Source organism: Aethalodelphis obliquidens, unplaced genomic scaffold (assembly GCF_003676395.1).
Source record: "Aethalodelphis obliquidens isolate GAN/ISIS:26980383/991018 unplaced genomic scaffold, ASM367639v1 scaffold7, whole genome shotgun sequence".
NCBI classification, from domain to species: domain Eukaryota; kingdom Metazoa; phylum Chordata; class Mammalia; order Artiodactyla; family Delphinidae; genus Aethalodelphis; species Aethalodelphis obliquidens.
The window spans coordinates 50,095,271-50,116,757 of record NW_020837951.1 but is presented as its reverse complement, the minus strand read 5'-3'; the positions used below and the strand labels follow the sequence as shown (position 1 = coordinate 50,116,757).

At 38.6% G+C, this 21,487-nt stretch overlaps 1 protein-coding gene across 5 annotated transcripts in view; it reads left to right on the top strand.

Moving 5' to 3' along the window:
- PIP5K1B (phosphatidylinositol-4-phosphate 5-kinase type 1 beta) overlaps positions 1-21,487 on the top strand; it is a 321,872-nt gene that overhangs the window by 177,263 nt on the left and 123,122 nt on the right. For 4 of the 5 annotated variants that reach the window (XM_027105735.1, XM_027105733.1, XM_027105736.1 and 1 more), the window contains 2 exons: positions 791-943; positions 13,383-13,682. In XM_027105735.1, coding sequence (XP_026961536.1) covers positions 791-943; positions 13,383-13,682 — 453 coding nt within the window. The remainder of the gene's footprint in view (positions 1-790; positions 944-13,382; positions 13,683-21,487) is intronic. The other variant, XM_027105737.1, reaches the window with a different exon arrangement.

Sequence of the window (21,487 nt, the reverse complement as noted above, 5' to 3'; positions counted from 1 at the left end):
GAGAGGAGGCAGATGATCTAGAGTCACCACGTACAGTTGTACAGGGTGTGCACTGCCCAAGAACACCTGGCTAAGGTGAAGGAATGAAGACCGGAATCCATTCCTTCACCTATTCACCAACCTGGTCCAGAGCTGCATCTGCCAGGAAAAAGAGTTCTGTCTTTCTAATTACTACAAAGTCACCACAAGGGCTAACCACAGGCCCGAGATGAACTTGCTTTTGAATTTGTTACATGTGCAGTGTTTCTGGTATAACCAAATAGAAATGTCTGTTGAAAAGCTAGGCATACAGGTCTGGATCCCTAGAGAGAGATCTGAGCTGGAGATTGAGAGGTTAGAGTCATTTCCTTGTTGAAACCATGAGTGGATGACCTCCCTTGGGAGAGTAAATAGTGAGAAGAGAATAGGTGTTGGTGTCAAGTGACAGATACGCAGTGTGGATCACACCTTCTGTTGTTATTCTGTGGGCACTTGTTGGAAACAAAGCACCTTGGTCAATACCACTGTTGGAGTTGTCTCATTGGACAAATATGGTGATTGTGATTCTGTCATACTGGGGGTGGAAGAGGGCATGTTGTTTCCCATCGTAGAGTATTAAGGTAAATGGATCAAGTAACTGTTTAGAAATCTCAAAAGAGACCTCTTAGCATACGTGGAGTCTTCTTTTAAAGCTCTTGGAGAGGGCTTCCTATTTTAACATGGCCAAGATATGTAACGCTGTGATTTTTCTTCCTTGTATGCATCATACACATTAAATGTATTTCTACTATTTATTTATTTGCTCTTGTAGTATTCCATATGCAGTGAACCTCTCATAGAGCTCTCTAACCCTGGAGCCAGTGGATCCTTATTTTTTGTGACCAGTGATGATGAATTTATCATCAAAACAGTTCAGCATAAAGAAGCAGAGTTCCTTCAGAAGCTCCTGCCAGGCTATTACATGGTAAGTAACTACACATAATTGAAGCTTCGACTTAAGGTTTAATTACTTTCCTCCACAGTTTTCTTTTATATGTTTTTTTCAGTGGCTCTTTGGCATGTTTCCTTGTCTTTGGTGAGCTTTATTTTGCATTTAGAGTGTACTATGACATTCGTTGAATAGATTTTTAAAAGTAAGTAGAACTGAGTAGTAGAGCATGGCTGTTGACTGACTCAGTCCTGAGCTTACATCCCACTCAGCCGTCAGCTAACTATGTGAATAAGGTAAGCTCTGAGCCTCAGTCTCCTCAGTCTTTGGAGGCTGGGAAACACCTATCTTCCATGGTTGTTGTAATAAAGAAAGGATCTAGGATGTAAGATAAAGGAAGCAATGCATTGCAGAGCTCTTTGCCGCAGTACATAGTACTTATATGTAGTTAACATTCATTGAGGGCTAAGCTCTGTGTTAAAACACAGCTGTAAGTGCTTTGCATGCAGTAACTCATTTAATCCTCACAGCACCTTGGATACTTCAGTCATTGCCATTTTATAGATGAAGTAGTTGAGACAAAGATAAATGGAATACTTGCCAAGGGTTATTTAGCTAGTGGGCCGTAGAAGTGGGGCTTGAATACAAGCAGTAGGGTTCCAGAGGCTGCATCTTTAACCCCTGCACCATGTACTGGCATACATTCCGTATTAGCTATTCTTAGCCATTACACTTCAGAATTTAGGATTTCATCGGTTAAATATAACGTGAAAATCGCCTTCCATGTAATGTTTTAGAGACAAAGAAACAATAACCTAGCCCAGGTGGATTTGCTAGTCATTTAGACCAGATTTTTAAGAAATAAACACTTTTCCTCAGTAGTTTTGTCATTTTCATACCTCTGGTTTCTTTGTACTTTCATAGCAGTTATTAATTTTTTGTGATTGGAATGGCTACAGGGAGAAGTTTGGATTTCAGAAACCCCAGTTCTGCCATTCATTTGCTATGAGAGGTGATAACTGTCATCTTTGTTTCAAAACAAAATTGATGAAATATGCCACTTAGTATGTAAAAATATTATTTAGTTCCAACATCAGATAAGACACCATTAAATGCTATAAATTAGTCCCACATATAAATATAGGAATCAAAACTCTAAACAAAAATATTAGTGGGCAGCATATACAGATTTTAAAAGGTTTTGATCCTGAACAAAACTGGGAAATATTTTTTAGCACAAATTGTCTACTTTATGTCAGAGAAAATAGAAAATACGGAAAAGAAAAAAAATGCAACCAACTATATTTTTCTCAGAAATACATATTACTAATATTTGGTATATATCGTTTCAAATATATTCTAGTCATATACACATTTTTAAATAATTTAAAATTGAAGTCAAACTGACAGCACTCTTTACTAATCTGCTAAGTGAGTAAATCTTAAACTTCTATACTTCTAAGCTTAGATAGACTAGTCTCTTTTATAAAACTACATTGTCCAATATCGTAGCCATTAGCCATATATAGCTATTAAATTTAAATTAATTAAAATTAAATAAACTTTTAAAATTTAGCTGAACAAGTAATTTTATCCCAATCATGTAAGCTAGTATAACAAACAATAGAATTCATCCCATTAACAAGAAGAAATGTGAACATTACGTGGTTGTCCATATAGATATTGAGGAGAAATTAAGGCACTCAAAGTTCAGTATCTTCTCTTAATTCTTAAAATTGGCATGGAAGTTTTTAACATAATAAGTAAATAAATGAACATATTCATATTATACATTTATCATTCTCTAAGAGTTCACATGATGTCTCATGGAGAAGAACAAAAGCTCTTTCACTGGAAGTGATAGAAAAAATAAGGATGCCCTCCATCAATGGTCCTTTCTGACATATTTGCTAAAATTTCTATCAATAACTTTGAGTATAAAAAAAAAGAAGAAAAGTATAAATGCTGTTCTCTGCAAATGATACAATTGAAAATGAGTAGGAAAAAAGAAAATGAGCAGAATTTCAAGAAAATAAACCAGTAGTTTCTAGAGGTAATGAGAATCCAGTAGATTTTGGGGATATATGATAAATCTACAAAATCTATCATATTCCATGATGTAGATCATATAAATTTGGAGGGTATAAGGGGGAAAAAAGAATCCCATTCATGATGACAATAAATTATACTGATTATTATTAGAGAAAAATAAATAAATAAATGAAGACATACTATAATTCTGATTGGGAAAGCAGATATAGTAAGTATAACATATGAACAACAATCCAAAAAAGAATTTTTGTAATAAGAACTCAAATACTTAAGTCTATAAAAACAAATGAACAAGACCAATATGAAGGAAACTACAAAATGTTATTGAAGGACATAAAGTTCTGAAATAATGAAGAAATGTGCATCATTCCTGAGCTCAGAATTGTAAACATTTTAATTCCCCCCATACCAACTTATAAATCCAGTCTAATTCCAATCAAAAATTCCAATAGGATTTTTTTCCCTGAACTTGACAAAGCTGGTTCATTTGAAAGTGAAAACAAATATTATTTTAAGCACATTTTAAAAAACAAACAGTGGAAGGCAAAAGTTGACAAACTTTTGGACAAGGAATGACAAACCATTTTCAGGAAAAAAGAAAAATGGTGGGCCTGCCATAACATACACCAAAAATATGTAAATCTATAGTAATATTAAAGATGTGGCTTTAGTACAGTTCTAGACGGAAAGATTAATGGATTCAAATAAAGTGTCCAGAAATAGTTGACATTTTATTGTATGATATAGGAGGGACTTAAACACAATTGAGAGAGGACAAATGGTTACCCATTTCAGAAAAAAATTAAATCCCCTATTTCAGATCTTTCCCACACACAAAATTGCTTCCAGGCAAGGGAAACAAAAGCAGAAATAAACAAACAGGACTACATCAAACAAAAACACTTTTGCACAATGAAAGAAACTATCAATAAAATGAAAAATGAATGAGAAAAGATATTCAGAAGTGGTATATATGATAAGGTGTTAATATCAAAAATATAAAAAGAAGGGACAGTCCAGATCATGACGAGTTACGGCGGGGATAAGGGAGGAGGGGGGTGTGGGCTGCTTCTTCTAGATGCTAGGGAATGCAGCTGGACCTGGATCCAAAGGAGGCTCTCCATATCAACAAGTCCTAGAGGACGTTGCCCAGCTGGAGGACCGAGCAGAGCACAGAAGGCCGGCCACCCTGTGCCTTTGGATTGGAGAATTTAACCCATCTACACGTAAGGATCTTGGTGCTCAGGCGAGATGTCAGGCCTGAGGCTCTGAGGTGGGAGAGCCGAGTTCAGGACATTGGACCACCAGAGAACCCCAGCGCCACGTAATCTCAATTGGCAAGAGCTCTCCCAGAGACCTCAGTCTCAAAACTAAGACCCAGCTCCACTCAATGACCAGCAATCTCCAGTGCTGGACACCCCATGCCAAACAACTAGCAAGACAGTAACACAACCCCACCCATTAGCAGAGAGGATGCCTAAAATCACAATAAGGTTACAGACACCCCAAAACACACCACTGGATGCGGTCCTGCCCACCAGAAAGACAAGATCCAGACTCATCTGCCAGAACACAGGCATCAGTCCCCTCCACCAGGAAGCCTACACAACCCACTGAACCAACCTTAGCCACTGGGGGCAGACACCCAAAACAACGGGAACTATGAACCTGCAGCCTGCAAAAAGGAGACCCCAAACACAGTAAGTTAAGCAAAATGAGAAGACAGAGAAACACACAGCATATGAATGAGCAAAGTAAAAACCCAGCAGACCAAACCAATGAAGAGGAAATAGGCAGTCTACCTGAAAAAGATTTCAGAGTAATGATAGTAAACATGATCCAAAATCTTGGAAATAGAATGGAGAAAATACAAGAAATGTTTAACAAGGGCCTAGAAGAACTAAAAAGCAAAAAAACAATGATGCACAACACAATAAATGAAATTAAAAATTCTGTAAAAGGAATCAACAGCAGCATAACTAAGGCAGAAGAACGGATAAGTGACCTGGAAGATAAAACAATGGAAATAACTACCACAGAGCAGAGTAAAGAAAAAAGAATGAAAAGAATTGAGGAGAGTCTCAGAGACCTCTGGGACAACAGTAAACACACCAACATTCAAATTATAGGGGTCCCAGAAAAAGAAAACAAAAAGGGTCTGAGAAAATACTTGAAGAGATTATAGTTGAAAACTTCCCTAATATGAGAAAGGAAATAGTCAAGTCCTGGAAGCGCAGAGAGTCCCATACAGGATAAATCCAAGGAGAAACATGCCAAGACACATATTAATCAAACTATTAAAAATTAAATACAAAGAAAAAATATTAAAAGCAGCAAGGAAAAAGCAACAAATAACCTAAAAGGGAATCCCCATAAGGTTAACAGCTGAAATTTCAGCAGAAATTCTGCAAGCCAGAAGAGAGTGGCAGGACATATTTAAAGTCATGAAAGGGAAAAACCTACAACAAGATTACTCTACCCAGCAAGAATCTCATTCTGATTCGACGGAAAAATTAAAACCTTTACAGACAAGCAAAAGCTAAGAGAATTCAGCACCACCAACCCAGCTTTACAACAAATGCTAAAGGAACTTCCCTAGGCAGGAAACACAAGAGAAGGAAAAGACCTACAATAACAAACCCAAAACAATTAAGAAAATGGTAATAGGGGCCTTCCCTGGTGGCGCAGTGGTTGAGAGTCCGCCTGCTGATGCAGGGGACACGGGTTCATGCCCCGGTCCAGGAAGATCCCACATGCCGCAGAGCGGCTGGGCCCGTGAGCCATGGCCGCTGAGCCTGTGCGTCCGGAGCCTGTGCTCCACAATGGGAGATGCCACAAGAGTGAGAAGCCTGCGTACTGCAAAAAAAAAAAAAGAAGAAGAAAATGGTAATAGGAACATACATAGCGGTAATTACCTTAAATGTAAATGGACTAAATGCTCCAACCAAAACACACAGACTGGATGAATGGATACAAAAACAAAACCCTCATATATGCCGTCTACAAGAGACCCACTTCAGACCTAGGGACACATACAGACTGAAAGTGAGGGGATGGAAAAAGATATTCCATGCACATGGAAATCAAAAGAAAGCTGGAGTAACAATTCTCATATCAGACAAAATAGACTTTAAAATAAAGACTATTACAAGAGACAAAGAAGGACACTACATAATGATCAAGGAATCAATCCAAGAAGAAGATATAACAATTGTAAATATGTACACACCCAATGTAGGAGCACCTCAATACATAAGGCAAATGCTAACAGCCATAAAAAGGGAAGTCAACAGTAACACAATCATAGTAGGGGACTTTGACACCTCACTTTCACCAATGGACAGATCAAACAAAATGAAAATAAATAAGGAAACACAAGCTTTAAATCACACATTAAAAAAGATGGACTTAATTGATATCTATAGGACATTCCATCCAAAAACAACAGAATACACTTTCTTCTCAAGTGCTCATGGAACATTCTCCAGGATAGATCATACCTTGGTTTCAAATCAAGCCTTGGTAAATTTAAGAAAATTGAAATCATATCAGGTATCTTTACTGACCACAATGCTATGAGACTAGATATCAATTACAGGAAAAAAACTGTAAAAAATACAAACACATGGAGCCTAAACAATAAACTACTAAATAACCAAGAGATCACTGAAGAAATCAAAAAATACCTAGAAACAAATGACAATGAAAACACGACAACCCAAAACCTATGGGATGCAGCAAAAGCAGTTCTAAGAGAGAAGTTTATAGCAATACAATCCTACCTTAGGAAACAAGAATAATCTCAACCAACCTATCCTTACACCTAAAGCAATTAGAGAAAGAGAAACGAAAGAAACCCCAAATTTAGCATAAGGAAAGAAATCATAAAGATCAGATCAGAAATAAATGAGAAAGAAATGAAGGAAACGAGAACAAAGATCAATAAAACTAAAAGCTGGTTCTTTGAGAAGATAAACAAAATTGATAAAACATTAGCCAGACTCATCAAGAAAAAAAGGGAAAAGACTCAAATCAACAGAATTAGAAATGAAAAAGGAGAAGTAACAACTGACACTGCAGAAATACAAAAGATCATGAGCGATTACTACAAGCAACTATATGCCAATAAAATGGACAAATTCTTAGAAAAGTACAACCTTCCAAGACTGAACCCGGAAGAAATAGAAAATATAAACAGACCAATCACAAGCACTGAAATTGAAACTGTGATTAAAAATCTTCCAATAAACAAAAACCCAGGACCAGATGGCTTCACAGGTGAATTCTATCAAATATTTAGAGAAGAGCTAACACCTATCCTTCTCAAACTCTTCCAAAATATAGCAGAGGGAGGAACACTCCCAAACTCATTCTACGAGGCCACCATCACCTTGATACCAAAACCAGACAACGATGGCACAAAAAAAGAAAACTACAGGCCAATATCACTGATGAACATAGATGCAAAAATCCTGAACAAAATACTAGTAAACCGAATCCAACAGCACATTAGAAGGATCATACACCATGATGAAGTGGGATTTATCCCAGGGGTGCAAGGATTCTTCAATATATGCAAATCAATCAATGTGATACACCATATTAACAAATTCAGGGAGAAAAACCATGATACTCTCAATGGATGCCGGAAAACCTTTGACAAAATTCAACACCCATTTATGATAAAAACCCTCCTTCAAAGTAGGCATAGAGGAAACTTACCTCAACATAATAAAGGCCATATATGACAGACCCACAGCCAACATCGTCCTCAGTGGTGAAAAACTGAAACTGTTTCCACTAAGATCACGAACAAGACAATGTTGCTCACTTTCACCACTATTATTCAACATAATTTTGGAAGTTTTAGCTACAACAATCAGAGAAGAAAAAGAAATAAAAGGAACCCAAGTCGGAAAAGAAGAAGTAGAACTGTCACTGTTTGCAGATGACATGATACTATACATAGAGAATCCTAAAAATGCCACCAGAAAACTACTAGAGCTAATCAATGAATTTGGAAAAGAAGCGGGATACAAAATTAATGCACAGAAATCTCTTGCATTCTTTTACACTAATGATGAAAATTCTGAAAGAGAAATTAAGGAAACACTCCCATTTACCATTGCAACAAAAAGAATAAAATACTGAGGAATAAACCTACCTAAGGAGACAAAAGACCTGTATGCAGAAAGCTATAAGACACTGAGGAAAGAAATTAAAGAGGATACAAACAGATGGAGAGATATACCATGTTCTTAGATTGGAAGAATCAACATTATGAAAATGACTGTACTACCCAAAGCAATCTACAGATTCAATGCAATGCCTATCAAACTACCTATGGCATTTTTCACAGAACTAGAACAAAAAAATTCATAATTTGTATGGAAACACAAAAGATCCCGAATAGCCAAAGCAATCTTGAGAAAGAAAAACAGAGCTGGAGGAATCTGGCTCCCTGACTTCAGACTCTACTACAAAGCTACAGTAATCAAGACAGTATGGTACTAGCACAAAAACAGAAATATCGGTCAAACGAACAAGATAGAAAGCCCAGAGCTAAACCCACGCCCATATGGCCACCTTATCTTTGATAAAGGGGGCAAGAATATACAGTGGAGAAAAGACAGCCTCTTCAATAAGTGGTGCTGGGAAAACTGGACAGCTACATGTAAAAGAACGCCATACACAAAAATAAACTCAAAATGGATTCAAGACTTAAGTGTAAAGCCAGACACTATCAAACTTTTAGAGGAAAACATAGGCAGAACACTCTATGACATAAATCACAGCAAGATTCTTTTTGACCCACCTCCTAGAGAAATGGAAATAGAAACAAAAATAAACAAATGGGACCTAATGAAACTGAAAAGCTTTTGCACAGCAAAGGAAACCATAAACAAGACGAAAAGACAACCCTCAGAATGGGAGAAAATAGTTGCAAACAAAGCAACCGACAAAGGATCAATCTCTAAAATAGACAAGCAGCTCATGCAGCTCAATATCAAAAAAACAAACAACCCAATCCAAAGATGGGCAGAAGACCTAAATAGACATTTTTCCAAAGAAGGTATGCAGATTGCCAACAAACACATGAAAGGATGCTCAACATTGCTAATCATTAGAGAAATGCAAATCTAAACTACAATGAGGTATCACCTCACACAGGTCAGAATGGCCATCATCAAAAATTCTGCAAACAGTAAATGTTGGAGAGGGTGTGGAGAAAAGGGAACCCTCTTGCACTGTTGATGGGAATGTAAATTGATACAGCCACTATGTAGAACAGTATGGACATTCCTTAAAAAACTAAAACTAGAACTACCATATGACCCAGCAATCCCACTACTGGGCTTATAGCCTGAGAAAGCCATAATTCAAAAAGAGTCATGTACCACAATGTTCATTGCAGCTCTATTTACAATAGCCAGGACATGGAAGCAACCTAAGTGTCCATCGACAGATGAATAGATAAAAAAGATGTGGCACATATACACAGTGGAATATTACTCAGCCATAAAAAGAAACTAAATTGAGTTATTTGTAGTGAGGTGGGTGAACCTGGAGACTGTCATACAGAATGAAGTAAGTTAGAAAGTGAAAACAAATACCATATGCTAACACATATATATGGAATCTGCAAAAAAAAGTTGGTTCTGATGAACCTAGGGGCAGGACAGGAATAAAGACACAGATGTAGTAAATGGATGCGGGAAGGGGGAAGGGTAAACTGGGACGAAGTGAGAGAGTGGCGTGGACATATATACGCTACCAAATGTAAAACAGTTAGCTAGTGGGAAGCAGCCGCATAGCACCGGGAGATCGGCTCTGTGCTTTGTGACCACCGGGGGTGGGGCGGGGGATAGGGAGGGTGGGAGGGAGATGCAAGAGGAAAGAGATATGGGGACATATGTATACGTATAGCTGATTCACTCTGTTATAAAGCAGAAACTAACAAAACATTGTAAAGCTATTATACTCCAATAAAGATGTTAAAAAAATATATACAAAGAACTCATACAGCTCAACATGAAAAATAAACAACCCAATTAAAAATGTTAGAAAGTGGTCAGAAACAGGCACATGAAAAGGTGCTCTATATTGTTAATTATTAGAGAAATGCAAATCAAAACTATTACAATGAGGTATCACCTCACACCTGTCAGATGGCCATCATTAAAAAGCCTATAAATAATAAATGCTGGAGAGGGTGTGCAGAAAAAGGAGCCCTCCTACACCGTTGATGGGAATGTGAATTGGTGCAGCCACTACAGAGAACAGTATGGCGATTCCTTAAAAAATTAAAAATAGAACTACCATATGATTCTGCAATCCCACTCTTGGGCATATATTTGGAGAAAAGTCTAGTTTGAAAAGATGCACCCTAGTGTTCATAGCAGCACTTTCTACAGTAGCCAAAACATGGAGGCAACCATGTGTTCCTTGACAGATGAATGGATAAAGAAGATGTGGCACAGACATACATAATGGAATATTATTTAGCCATAAAAAAGTGAAAAATAATGCCATTTGCAGCAACATGGATGGACCTAGAGATTATCATACTAAATGAAGTAAGTCAGAGAAAAAAATATCATATGGTATTACTTATATGTGAAATCTTAAAAAAGGATACAAGTGAACATTTTTACAAAACAGAAACAGACTCACATACATAGAAAACAAAACTTATGGTTACCAAAGGGGAAAGGGGGTGGAGGGATAAATTAGGAGCTTGGGGTTAACAGACACACGCTACTTTATATAGGATAGATAAAGAGCAAGGTCCTACTGTATAGCCCACGGAACTATAATCAGTATCTTCTAAGAACCTACAATGAAAAAGAATGAAAAAGTACATATATATATATATACACATACATACACACATACACACACATATACATGCATATAAAACTGAACCACTTTGCTGTACACCAGAAACTAACACATTGTAAATCAATTATACTTCAATAAAAAATAAAAATGGGATCTGAATAGGATCTGAATAGGCATTTTTGTAAAGAAGATGTACAGATGTCACAGAAAAAGACAGTTAATATCACTAATCACCAGAGAGATGCAAATCAAAACCACAGTGAGCTATCACGTCACATCCATCAGAGTGGGTATTATCAAAAAGACAATAAATAATAAGCGTTGGCAAGGATGTAGAGAAAAGGGAACCCTCATGCCCATTGGTGGGAATGTAAATTAGTGCAGCCACTATGGAAAATAGTATGGAGAGTCCTCAAAAAATTAAAACTAGAACTACTGTGTGATCCAGCATTTCCACTCCTGGGATTTATCCAAAGGAAACAGAAACACTAATTCGATAAGATATATACACCCCTGTGTTCATTGCACCATTGTTTTATGATAGCCAAGATATGGAAGCAGCTCAAGTGCCCATCAATAAATGAATGGAAAAACAAGATGTGGTATGCATACGCAATGAAATGTTACTTAACCTTAAAAAACGATGAAATCTTGCCATTTGTGACAACATGGATGGACCTAGAGGGTATTATGTTAAGTGAAATGTCATACAGAGAAAGACAAATACTGTTTGATTTCACTTATATGTGGAATCTGAAAAACAAAACAAATGACCAAACATAACAAAACAGAAACAGAGACATAGACACAGAGAACAAAGAGGTGGTTACCAGAGGGGAGAGGGGTGTGGGGGGGAAAGAAATAGGTGAGGGAGATTAAGAGGTACAAACTTCAGTTGCAAAATAAATGAGTCATGAGTATGAAATGTACAGTGTGGGGAATATAGTCAAAAATTATGTAGTATCTTTGTATGGAGACAGATCTTAACTAGACTCATTGTGGTGATCAGTTTGAAATGTACAGAGGCAGCAAATCACTATGCTGTGTAACAGGAACTAGCATAGTGATGTAGGTCAATTATACTTCAAAAACAAACGAACTCATAGAAAAGGAGATCAGATTTGTGGCTACCAGAGGTGGGAGGTGGGGGAAGGGGGCGTTAGAGGAAGGTGGTCAAAAGGTACAAACTTCCAGTTACAAGATAAATAAGCATTAGGGATGTGATGTACACCATGGTGAATATAATGACCACTGCTGCATGTTATATAGGAAAGTTGTTAAGAGAGTAAATCCTAAGAGTTCTCATCACGAGGAAAAAATTTTTTTTCTATTTCTTTAATTTTATATCTGTATGAGATGATGGCTCATTGTGATGGCTAAACTTATTGTGATACTCATTTCATGATGTATGTAAGTCACATCAATGCTCTATGCAAACTTTCTGGAAGAAGAAAATTCCATGTGAAGTAAAAAACCAAATGTAATCACCAAAATTATTAAAAATTTGTAAGACCATAGAAGAAATTTATAAATTTCTTGGGGTATAAAAAGCTTTGCTAAATAAGAAGCCAAAACAGCACAAGAAACAAGTACATAAATGTGATTACATGAAAAAGCAAAACATTTGTATAACCAAAAAAAAAAAAAACCAGGTATAAAATTAACATAAGCACATAGGATATTTCTAAAATGATAGAAAGTGAGGACAATAGTTTCCACAAAAGTTGGGAATTGGGGGGAGGATTAGGAATAGTAGACTTTTCGTTATATAAATGCCTTTTAGTAAACTATTTTTTACTTGTTGCCTACTTTTAAAGTGAAACAAAAATAGGTGTGTATTCCCTATTTTTATAACAAAAAACAACATAGTGGAAGAAAATATTTACCCCGAATAGAATAGGAAACTAATAAATATCCAGAATATATCAAGAACTCCAATGATGACAAAAACGTAAAGAGAAATGAGCAAAGGATAGTAACACAAAATTATCTTTGAGGTGGCTAAAAATATGTAAAAATATTAAATTTCTCTAGTTATTAGTGGTATTCACATTTAAATTAAATTAAATTGGAAACAAGTTGTCATTTTTCACCAACCATGCTTACAAAGATTCTAAAGTTAGATAATATTCAGCACTGGTAAGAGGGGTGGGAAATATGTAATCTTACGAAGTGTGGTAAAGCGGTCTGGCCATTTTGGAAGACAGTTTCTCAGGAGCTATTAAAATTTTAAATGTTCATCCCTCGTACCCCAGCAATTCATTGTCTCTTGAGCTACCTTAGAGAATAATCACACATGGCACTAATCACGTCCTTGCCTGATTTTAGTTGGAGCTAATTTGGGACATTCCGTCCATTTTCAATTCAGCCACTTTTAATGCCCTGAGATCAGAATGATAAAGTTGTGTTCCCATAAGCCGACTTAAAAACTAGGTTAGGAACAGCAAAATTTTAACAATGGCCGTTAACAAAAATAATCACATTCCATTTTTAATTATCATTTTAGTGAAAACACGTCATAGTGGAGCATCATTTTGTAAAAGTAGAGTTTAAACATTTTTTTTCCTTTTTCTTTTTTTAGAATTTAAACCAGAATCCAAGGACTCTTTTGCCCAAATTTTATGGACTGTATTGCATGCAATCAGGGGGCATTAACATCAGAATTGTGGTGATGAACAATGTCTTACCACGCTCCATGAGAATGCACTTTACATATGACTTGAAAGGCTCAACCTATAAGCGAAGAGCCTCCCGAAAAGAGAGAGAGAAATCCAGCCCCACGTTTAAGGACTTAGATTTCCTGCAAGACATGCACGAAGGGTTGTATTTTGATACAGAAACATACAATGCGCTCATGAAGACGCTTCAGAGAGACTGCCGGGTAAGGAAATGTCATTGCTGTGAATGCCTTTGAAAAGTCATCTGTGGTAAGGTACCTTTGTAAGAATGTCCAAAAACTGTCACATGGAATCCCATCATTACCAATCCTGATGCTGATCCAGGCTTCCCTGTTCTTGAAGGAACTGGTGGATGATAAGGGAATTGTCTGGGGTCTGTTGGTTTTATTAATAAGCTAAGTCAGCTTTCTTTGATCAAATGAAACAATAATTTTTTTTTTCTTTTCATCCTCCCCTGTGGGAAAGGTGTTTAAAGTGGAGGGAAAAGAAGTTTAGGATTAACACAGTGATTAGCGAGAAAAGCCATATACAAGACTTGGATGAAGTAAGATTCCAACAGGGGAGAGTAGCTTAGAGAAAATGCACTTGGTGGGATTGATAAGTGGATCCCTGGAAATCCACTGTATGTGCAGAACCATGAGGTGGGCCCATTTGCTGAAATTGCTCTATGTGATCTGAATAAGAGGCGATCAGGAATGAGGCTTGACAGAGCAAAGACCATTCCATGCAAAGTAGCCAGAGAGATTGTCAGGAGGAGGAGTTCCCCCAGCCAGCAATGCATAAGAAAAAAAGGAAAAAAAAGTAAAACCGAAGTCCAGGATAAATTTTTCTGACATGGTAAATTTACAGAAAGTCGGTAAAAGCCCTTTTGGAGAAATAGATGAAAATGCAACTCTGCTAGGTTCTGAAGGATGATGATCATTTGATTAACAGATTCTCAGGAATGTTATTTCCTGGCCCAGATGAACTTAGGAGAACCATGCAGGTTCTCAGCTGGGTTGGGCACGTTGGAGATGGGCTGAAGGCGTGTTGGTGCGAGGTTGGGTCCAGGCCTGACCAGGGCTTTCTGGAGAAGAGAATAGGACTCATGGGGCCTGATCACTGGGAAATACGGGGTGTGCCTTGGCTTCCTGGGCCTTCTGTGGACTTGGTCAGATGACGCACCTTGTTACAGGGGAGGGTGGGTCCCTTCTCTGCCCGACTCGAGCTCACCTGAAGGTAAAGAAGGCGGTCTAACCACCGCATGTAATGTATAAAATGGGGAATCCTCAACGAGAAGCACAGCCCCACTGTTGCTGGGTTTTTTCTTTCTGTGTTAAAACATCTCTGATAACGCATAAAGATGTGTCCTTGGAATTGTTCGTTTCATCGGTAGAGGATTTACTCCACAGCTCCTGTCCTTTAGATGCCATTCATTGATGCTTCGAGTTTACCAAGCTAGCCTAAGATATTTCCCTTTTGTTTTTAAATTGAAGTATAGTTAACTTACAATGTTGTGTTAGTTTCAAATGTATGGCAAAGTGATTCAGTTATACATATATGTATATATATATTCTTTTTCAGATTCTTCTCCATTATAGGTTATTAGAAGTTATTGAGTATAGTTCCCTGTTCTATATAGTAGGTCCTTGTTGTTTACCTGTTTTATATATAATAGTGTATATGTTAATCCCAAACTCCTAATTTATCCCTCCCCCCCTTTCCCCTTTGGTGACCATAAGTTTGTTTTCTGTCTGTCAGTCTATTTCTGTTTTGTAAATAAGTTCATTTGTATCATTTTTTTAGGTTCCACATATAAGTGATACCATATATTTGTCTTTCTCTGTTTGACTGACTAAACTTAATAGCCTAAGATTTTTTAATGCATTATTTCTTTTAATTATCTCAGCCACCATTTGACATCAGTACCATTCATACTCCCATTTTAATTGGTGAATAATTAGGTTCTTAAAAAGGTTAACAAACCTGTCCAGCATCACCTAGCAAGTCAGTGGCAGAGCCCACACCTGTTTGGGGACAAAGCATGTGCTCTTAACAATTGAAATTTAAAGATTCAATGTAAGGATTTTTTTAAAACTATCTTTTCAGAAGTCATGGGAATAACAGTGGGAACCAAGCAAACAAAAAGCTATCCAGCTGATCTATTCAGATATCTGGGTGCATATGAGTGACTCTTGTTTTTCTTTAAAAAGGAAAAAATAAAACATACACACATTTTAGGAGAAACCTTTTCCTGTGCTTTTCAACCCTGACAGGATGTGGGTGAAAAGTGACTCTCAGTTCCCCAGGGTTTCAAACAATTTTAGATTTGCTTTCTCTTTGTGTGTGTGTGCATTTCTTGCCTCTTGAATATGGAAAGCCTTTTTTCTGCTGTTTTCTAAAGCCACAGGCTCCTATGCCAGAAAAAAAAGGAAAGGTCAAATGTAAAAAGCCATTGCACAGGATTTGTCTGTTTATTAGCATTTCCTAAGCCCAATCCTGATAGAACAAGGTCAAACATGACTCTTCGTCAGGAATGAGACCCTGGGGATTTGCCTTTTTAGTTTTTATTTTTTGAGGATTTGTTGTGCTAAGGCACATAAAGGTCAATGTGGAGGTATCCTAAGCCTGACTCCCTGTCTTTCATTGCATTTGAACTTGTCAAAGACACAGATCATGAAACTTCCTTAAATTGCGCACATCGGCCTTCAGAAAGGCTTTTCTTGGGGTGGAGTTGGAGCATGGGAATGGCATGCTGTGGGGGAACCTGAGTCCCTTCTGTGATCTGCCTTGACTATGACCAAGGCCTCTGTGATCTGGAGTCAGCAGTTGATTCTCAGATCAGAGCTACCTGGAGGAAGGCACTTTTCTGGAATGGTAGGTCTTAATATTTAATAGTCATGGGCCTCTTTGTAAAACTGATGAAAGCTGTGAACTGTCTTTCATGAATCCCTTGCAGCCCATCGTCTCTCTACCCACTCCCTACCCCGGGCTAACGACCCCCATCCTAGAGCCGAGCAGACTCATCTCTCTTTCTTCAGGTCATCCTCTGAAGGGCTGGAATAGGATGTGTGGTTGGCATTGCCCACAGCATCTCTTACCCTGACATTTCCCTCACTTTGCAGAGCTGAGCTTTAGCACCAGATGAGGTGCTGTGGAGATCCAGGGAGGATGTAAGTTCACCCTGGGGCTGGCACCGGCCCCAAACGATCGGGAATCTCTGCTGTTAACAATCCTCTGAGTGAGGCAGTGCTGCTAAGGCTCTAGAAACAAGTCAGGCAGGGGACTGGATTACTGTGTCACCAGCCCAGCCAAAGAAAGGTGAGCTACACCCATATTAGGATGCATTCTTTTACTCACTTATCAGACATGTATCGCAGGCCTCCTGTTGCCAACATGAGGTGAATGACCTCTATTTTTATTTTTTTGCATTTTTTTGAAGCATCAAAAAATGTGATTTATTAATATGTGATAAACATACTCTCAGCAAGAAATTTCAATCAATTCTGATGTCAATTCATCATCTCAGCGGTAGCAAGATCTTTAAGACAGAAGTAAGGTTAGGATGGAGGGAGGGAGGGAGAAATGAAGGAAGGTCAGGTGTCTGGATGCCTGGATATTAGATCTTCCATTGATAAGCTGTATGATATTCGACAAGTCATAACTTCTCTAAACCACAATTTTTCCTTAATATATAAGCTCATCTTATGTCCCAGGAGCACTGTGATGATTAACTTAGATGGTGTAGGTGACATTATTTTATAAATGATAAAGCCAATATAATATAAATTTTTATATTTATAAATACTTATATTTATTATTATAAATTATGTATTATTATTTATCTTTATAAATAATATGAATTTTGAATTTTATTTTATTGATTTTTTATACAGCAGGTTCTATTTTTAATCAGTTGCCATTCAGAATATTAAGTGCAACGATAATATTCTAAAGCATTTGAGGGATCAGAGTAGGTAACATCATAGCTTGGTTCTGAAGAAGGAGAAGAGTTCTCCAGGTAGGCAAAGAAGTAGAAGCATATTTCTAGGAAGAGAAAATAATATAAGCTAAGCATGAAATGGCATAACATGTTCCAAGAACTAGAGTTGTTTGGTGTTGCAACAGTTAATAGTAAAGGAACATGTAAGGTAGGAGAGAAATGCCGTCAGGAACCAAATAATGTCAAAAGACTCTTTCTGCTGGTGCCAGGTCCTCTTAAGGGTAAAGCCAGGAATCCCAGACCTTTGGACCTCAGCTTTTCTGTTGTTCCCAGATAGAAACGATAACCCTCCCCACCTCTTGCTGCCGACTTCTTGCTTCCTGCCCCCACCTCTTTCATACTTCGGCGTGACGTCTCAGATCCCAGGACTCCATTTCCCTTGCGTAACTGCTGGCCGGGAGATACCTGCCTGACTCATTGACCCAGCCTGACCTGCATGCATTGTGCCCTGCTCCCCACAGCCTACTTCCCTGACCCCCCATCAGAGCTGCTGCTTCTGGACTCTGCATCCAAAACAGCCTGGGCCGCCTCAACCCACAATGAGCCCTCTTGACAAATGCCATCTTCCCCTGCGCCCTTTGAGCAGCCCCCGAATCCTTTTCCCCGGCTTCCCCAGCCCAGCCTCAGGCCCTTGCCCGTAAGCCTGTCCCCCTGTGCTGGTCCATGCCTACCAACTCCTCCACGTGGCACGCCGGCCACTTGGAACTCTTCTAGGGAACGGAGCGCACTTTATCCTTCAACCCTGCCGAGGCCACTTGCCCACAGGCTTCAGACAAAGGGCTCTTTCCAAAAGCAGGATCCAGATCTTGGGTTCTCTCTGGCTCCCACATTGCCGTTCCCTGTAGGCTACGTCTGGGGAAAATGGACATGTGAATAACTGGGTTCCCTTTCTGGAAGCATTTCCTCTTCTTTGGCCTCACCCTCTGCCTGCTGTGACAGCCATCTACACCCATAAGAGAACTTGGCCCAGGGTAAGAGTTATGTCAGCAGAAAGTACCGCCAGGGCATCACAGGTCACTTGCCATCAAAAACAGGAAGTAGGATTTATTCAAACCATCCCCTGTGGTCCCCATGTGACAAGCCGAGAGACACATCCTATGTGAAAACTGGTGTTCCCAGGTACTCCATTATCTTCCCACAGCCTGTTCCTCTGCCCGTCCTCCCTGGCCTGGGGATATGATCAGCATGAAGCCAGTTGCCCACATCAGTACCCTGAAGCTACTCTTTCCATCCTTCTTTCTTGTTCTCTTTCCCCACACTCAGTAAATCACCGTGTCCTATCCAATCCTTCTCCTAAATAACTCTTGAATCTGCCCCCTCCTCTCCAGATGCACAGCCACGGCCCTTATTGAGACCTTTCCTCACCTGGAGTTTTGCAGTAGCCTCTTTACTAGTTTTCACTATCACTGCCTTTCAGCATATCCCTAATGCTGCTGCCAAAGTGATCCTCAGATCCGAAGACCACCAGTTCCTGAAGATCCTCTAGTGGAGGTCCTCTACTGCCTCTGGGCCAGAGCCATACTTACTTCCTAGCTTGGAACATTCAGATCCTTCCCGATCTGTTCCTTGCTGCTTCTCCAGATGCTCCTTCAGCTTCCTTCTTCAGCCTTCTCTTCCCTCTCCCCAGAGCATCTCTACTCTCCAGCCATTCTGATCTACTGGACATGTTCTCTAAAGGTTTTGGTCTTTTTTTTTTTTTTTTTTTTTTGTGGTACTTGGGCCTCTCACTGTTGTGGCCTCTCCCGTTGCGGAGCACAGGCTCCAGACACGCAGGCTCAGGACGCGCAGGCTCAGCCGCCATGGCTCACGGGCCCAGCCGCTCCGCGGCATGTGGGATCCTCCCAGATCGGGGCACGAACCCGCGTCCCCTGCATCGGCAGGCGGACTCTCAACCACTGCGCCACCACGGAAGCCCAAGGTTTTGGTCTTTTAATACATGTTTCAGTCCACTGGACCATTCTTCCCCTGTCTCCTTTACCTGTCCCCCTCCTACTCATCTCTTCCGTGAAGACCACCATGCTGCAGTTCCCCAAGCCTCCGGGGCTGACCTCTTTTGAGGGATTTATCACACTATTTTATTTATTCACATGTAGATCCTCGAGCATGAGGATCAAACCTTAAAGTCTTTGTTAGCTTCACTGCCTGGTGCTTAGTTAGTACTTAGTAACTGTTCATTGAAACACATATTCGAGGGACGTCTCTGGTGGAGCAGTGGTTAAGAATCCACCTGTCAGTGCAGGAGACACAGGTTCAATCCCTGCTCCGGGAAGATCCCACATGCCGCAGAGCGGCTAAGCCCATGCGCCACAACTACTGAGCCTGTGCTCTAGAGCCCGTGAGCCACAGCTACTGAGCCCGCATGCCACAACTACTGAAGCCCGCACGCCTAGAGCCCGTGCTCCACAACAAGAGAAACCACCGCGATGAGAAGCCTGCGCACCGCAATGAAGAGTAGCCCCCGCTCACCACAACTAGAGAAAGCCTGCGCGCAGCAATGAAGACCAAATGCAGCCAAAAATAAATACATAAAATAAATAAATTTTAAAAAGAAAAGAAAAAAAATACATATTTGAGCAAGGGAATAAACTATCTGATGATAGAGGGAGACAGGTTTAGTCACACTTCCAAAAACAATCTATCTTTGGTGACTTTTGTACATCTAGCTGTCTTTCAAGTTCTGCGTATTTTTGAAGAAGTATCCACTTTCCCTGCAATGCCTGCCACATATAGCATTGAGAATTTAATAAAGCAGATGATCTCCCTTTTGAATCACTTGGGATTTTTTTTAAAAACTGTACTGATTGTCCCCATGTTAAAAGTCATTTGTGTAACAGAAGTATTTTTATCTTTCAATTATTTTCCCATAGAAATAGTATTGTAAATAGTCATTAGACTTTATTTTATTTAATACTGATCCTTGTCTCCTTTAGGTGTATATCCAGTCTCCCTAGCTAGACTGTAAATGTCTCAAAGGCCAAAGCTCATTCCTTATACCGCTCTGCAGCTGCGTACCTGGCTTATTGTGTACACTCAGTACATATTACAAGATTAGGAAATTAAAGTTGACTTGAAATTTACGTATAAATTTTGGAAGAACAATTGGCAACTATTTTGTGTGCATTTTAAATTTACTATAATTATTTCTTCTCTGACATATTTATGAAAAATCTAAAATGTCTCATATCATTTAATTAATTTGATAAATTATTACATCCTACAATATTTATTGATAATTCTGGGGAGATGACAATGATAAAGTATATTAGTAAGAACTTGTGTTTGCAATTCAAATAGTTCTTATGTGGGAGTCATATCAGACAGTCTTGATAGTTAATGACCTAAATGACTTATTTTACATTTATTATTTTTTTTGTTGAGCAGCAAATTTATTAATTTTTATGTGGTGTGGAACCAATTTTCCTTTTTCACACAAATGTCTGTCATCATAAATATTAATATTAATGAAACTGGTCTTAAGAATACTGAGACTTTTTGATCTGCAAACTGGGATTTCATTCCTAACTATGTATGGCAAGCTCTAAATTTGTAGATCAGATTCTTCTCAGCTATAGGCATGTTTGTATGGGTTACAATGTAGGTTATTTTCTTTAATACTTAATTTAGCATAATGTTACTGCTTACCCCATAGCTATAAATTTCTTTAGCATTAATTTTTTTGCATTTAGTTTAGACAGGTTCTTTTCTTTTTTCATATGTATTGGTTGCCTTCCAGTTATCTTTAAGGAGGAAAAAAATGTTTCAGACCTAATAGAAAAAAGATGTACATCTCTTACTGATGACAACACTTACATTTAAGCTATTTCCTTTATCAGTAAGGAATTGGAGTTTGTTTTTAGACTTCAGCTAAAATATGGGAAGGGGACAAGGATATCATTGACTCCACATCTCTGTTCCAGACATTGAAAGATTACTTCCGAAAAAAGATATAGATAAATGCACTGTTTTGCAAATTATGTCTTTAAAACACTATAATCCCATGATATATTTTATTTGCTCCATTGTTTT